This window comes from Eurypyga helias, unplaced genomic scaffold, assembly GCF_000690775.1.
Source record: "Eurypyga helias isolate BGI_N326 unplaced genomic scaffold, ASM69077v1 scaffold21716, whole genome shotgun sequence".
Taxonomy (NCBI): Eukaryota; Metazoa; Chordata; class Aves; order Eurypygiformes; family Eurypygidae; genus Eurypyga; species Eurypyga helias.
The window spans coordinates 27,224-30,359 of record NW_010254962.1 but is presented as its reverse complement, the minus strand read 5'-3'; the positions used below and the strand labels follow the sequence as shown (position 1 = coordinate 30,359).

The 3,136-nt window shown below is 58.9% G+C and overlaps 1 protein-coding gene across 1 annotated transcript in view; it reads right to left on the bottom strand.

The window, feature by feature from the left end:
• Positions 1-3,136, bottom strand: part of SGSM1 (small G protein signaling modulator 1) — a gene marked incomplete at its 5' end in the record, with an annotated part of 32,626 nt that overhangs the window by 6,663 nt on the left and 22,827 nt on the right. Inside the window, 4 exons of the mRNA XM_010153182.1 lie at positions 441-623; positions 1,114-1,242; positions 1,850-1,995; positions 2,350-2,418. Coding sequence (XP_010151484.1) covers positions 441-623; positions 1,114-1,242; positions 1,850-1,995; positions 2,350-2,418 — 527 coding nt within the window. The remainder of the gene's footprint in view (positions 1-440; positions 624-1,113; positions 1,243-1,849; positions 1,996-2,349; positions 2,419-3,136) is intronic.

Here is a 3,136-nt window from a genome sequence, read left to right as displayed (position 1 = left end):
ACATGTTCTGGGGTCCTGGCTGACCTGTCACCCTCTCCCCGCTGCCCCTGGCTTTCAGGCCCTCTGCGCCCAGCACCCCTGCCCAGGGTCACGGCTGCAGAGCTTTCGGTGCTGCTGCAGATACCGTGGCTGCGAGAGCCGAAGGGAATTTGTTAGAGCTCCTATACATGACTGCAGAGCAAAACCTGCCAGCCAGCTCAGTACCACAGCAGAGACTGGGATCACGCTGCCGGAGCTGCTCGCTCCTGCATTCTGGAGGAGCAGGTGAAAGAAAACACATAAGAAAGCTCCAATCCTGACTTGCATGGATTACAGGTATCAAGGAGGCACAGAGGCAGGCAAGGAGGGCGAGCAAGAACTGTGCTGCCATCCCCACCTGCAGCACAGGGCGACACGGAGCCTGGGTGGACACAGCCCACACGGAGCCCCCGCAGCCTCACCTCGTTGCTGATGGTCGAGTCCCTGTGCATCATCCTCTGAAGGTGGGAATCCAGACTGGCTCCGGAGGAGCACTTGGCCAGAGCTGCTGCGTGCGACTCCTTCTCTCGCTGCCGGACGATGGCCTCGCAGCCCAGCCACTCCGCCATGGTGTGCTCGTAGCAGGTGCGGATCTGGTCGTCGGCCTGCAGCGTTGAGAGAGAGAGGGTCTTTGAAGGGCTGTCCCCAGAATAACCCAGAAGGTAGCACCTCCTGCACCCCCAGACAGCCCTGCACAGACAAGTGCATGCTCGTATTAACGATGGCTGGATGGGACAAGGTCACCCATCTCCCGCACGGTGCCAGCCAGAGCCCGACCCACAACACCTCACCAAAATTAGGATGGAGAAAACAACCATCCATCTCCTTCCTGCTCTCCAGAAGTGCACAGGGCACTGAACATCAGCAGCTGCATAGGGAAGCGTTGAGCTTGGACTATCAGTTCCTGCTTATCTGAGTCTTTCTCGGATGAGTCTTTCTCTCCCTGCTCCTGTCTACAGCTCTGGCACAAAGGGGATAACGTCCAGGGGGTTCACAGGGTGGACTCTGACACACAGACACTTCAAGCTGTGAAATATCCAGCACACAGCAGTGCAACACACCGGGCTGTGGAGCTGGCAGCACACCCGTACCAACCTCCTTCCTTTCTGCCTCCGTCATCCCAAACTGATAGTGCCCCAAAAGGAAGGGCCAGACAGCTTTCCTGATCTCGTGCTGGATCCCACCATAGTAGATCAGCCGCAGCAGCTCCTGGTCCTCGTAACTCTGTGGGAAGAGCTCTGAGTCAGTGCACACACGCAGCCAGGACCAGGGACCAGCAGCTGGGCAACCCCAGCCTGGCTATGCCGGCTGTTGGCACCCAGAGTGCTGCCCAGACCCTGACCACCCACAAGCTCACTGCCCGTTCACTGCAGATGCTCTCTCTGATCTTCACTTGCGATTACGTACAGCCAGAGGCCCCTGTGGGTGGACATTTTGGGAAACACTGGCTCACCACAGCCGGAAAGTGGCCCAGCCAAGTCACTCAAGGCCACTGCTGTGCCTCCGAGCGCCAGCAGCAGGTCAGGACTGTGGCACTGGTCACAGCCCTCTACTACCCTGCCGTAACAGCGCGCTGGGACCCCCATCAAGATCCCAGTGCTCAGGCTGACAGACGCTGCTGCAGGAGAGCATGTTAAGGAGAGCAGACTTTGCTCCCCACCTTCCACGTGTCAAGGATGAGGATCCCCAGGCTCTGTGCAGCCCTGGGCTGTGTGTCTTCTCAATGAACTTCTCAGTGTGCTTTACCTCACCACGCTCCAGCTGCTTCAGTGCCGCTGCCCTCAACACCCCAAGCCCACCACAACTGGCCCGTCCCGAGTACCGAGCCTACCGTGCTGTCCTGCAGGTATCTCTGCCATATGTCCACAGTCAGCCCCGCGCTGGCGCTGCAGGGCACATCGGGAGACACGATGTTGTGGTTAACCAGCGCCGAGAGGTGGGTGCGCACCGTGGAGAGGTGTCGGCAATAGGCCAGCCCTGCAGCAGGCAGAAGCAAACATTCAGCCACAGAACTCGGGGAGCCACGAGAGAGCTCTGAGGAATCTGGTCCCTGAGGGAGACCCGCTGATGCCACATGCAGCCTAAGCCACGGAGCAGGGAGTCTCCTGGGACAGGTCGGTGTCCTGCCATCATCACCACCAGCACTGCTGCTCGCTGCGCCGAGCGTCAGAGTTCAAACATTTGCCCCCAGTCCTGAGCATGGGTACACAGGGCCCTGCATGCAACAGCCCGGTCCCAGTACCCTTGGCCCCTGCCCTGCTGCCTCAGCATCGCTCCTAGCCCCAAGCCCACCACACAGCTCAAGGCATCATGGATGTGACAGGTACTCACAGCCGTAGAAGGCCCGGGAGAGGATCTGGTACTTCATATTGTCACATAGGAGCTTCAGTGGAGCTCTGCCAATAAAAGCACACTGGATGTGAGGAGAGATGTTCCCATGCATCGCCTCAGCCCCTGCTTTGTGATCTGACCGTTCCGGCCTTGCCCTCCTGTGCACCACAGGACCTCTGCTCAGCTTGGGAGCAGCAGTTCTTACTGCCAGGACATGGCCACAGAGCAGCTGAGCCATCCCAGATGAGGGGGACAAGCCTCGCCTCAGCCTGGACACATCCCATGCGCACCTGCGAATGGTTCCTGGATAACTGAGCTGAGCACGAAGCTGGAGACAGCATAACTGCTCTAGTTCAGCCATCCAGCTGGACTTTCACCTGCAACTCTGGTTTGATTGGGTTCTCCTGCCAGGACATGGCCACAGAGCAGCTGAGCCATCCCAGATGAGGGGGACAAGCCTCGCCTCAGCCTGGACACATCCCATGCGCACCTGCGAATGGTTCCTGGATAACTGAGCTGAGCACGAAGCTGGAGACAGCATAACTGCTCTAGTTCAGCCATCCAGCTGGACTTTCACCTGCAACTCTGGTTTGATTGGGTTCTCCCTTGCCCAGAGAAGCTGCGGATGCCCCATCCCTGGAAGTGTCCAAGGCCAGGCTGGATGAGGCTTGGAGCAACCTGGAAGGTGTCCCTGCCCATGGCAGGGGGTGGGACTGGGTGGGCTTTAAGGGCCCTTCCAACCCACCCCAGTCTATGATTCTGTTTCTCTGATTTTCCCTCTATTTCC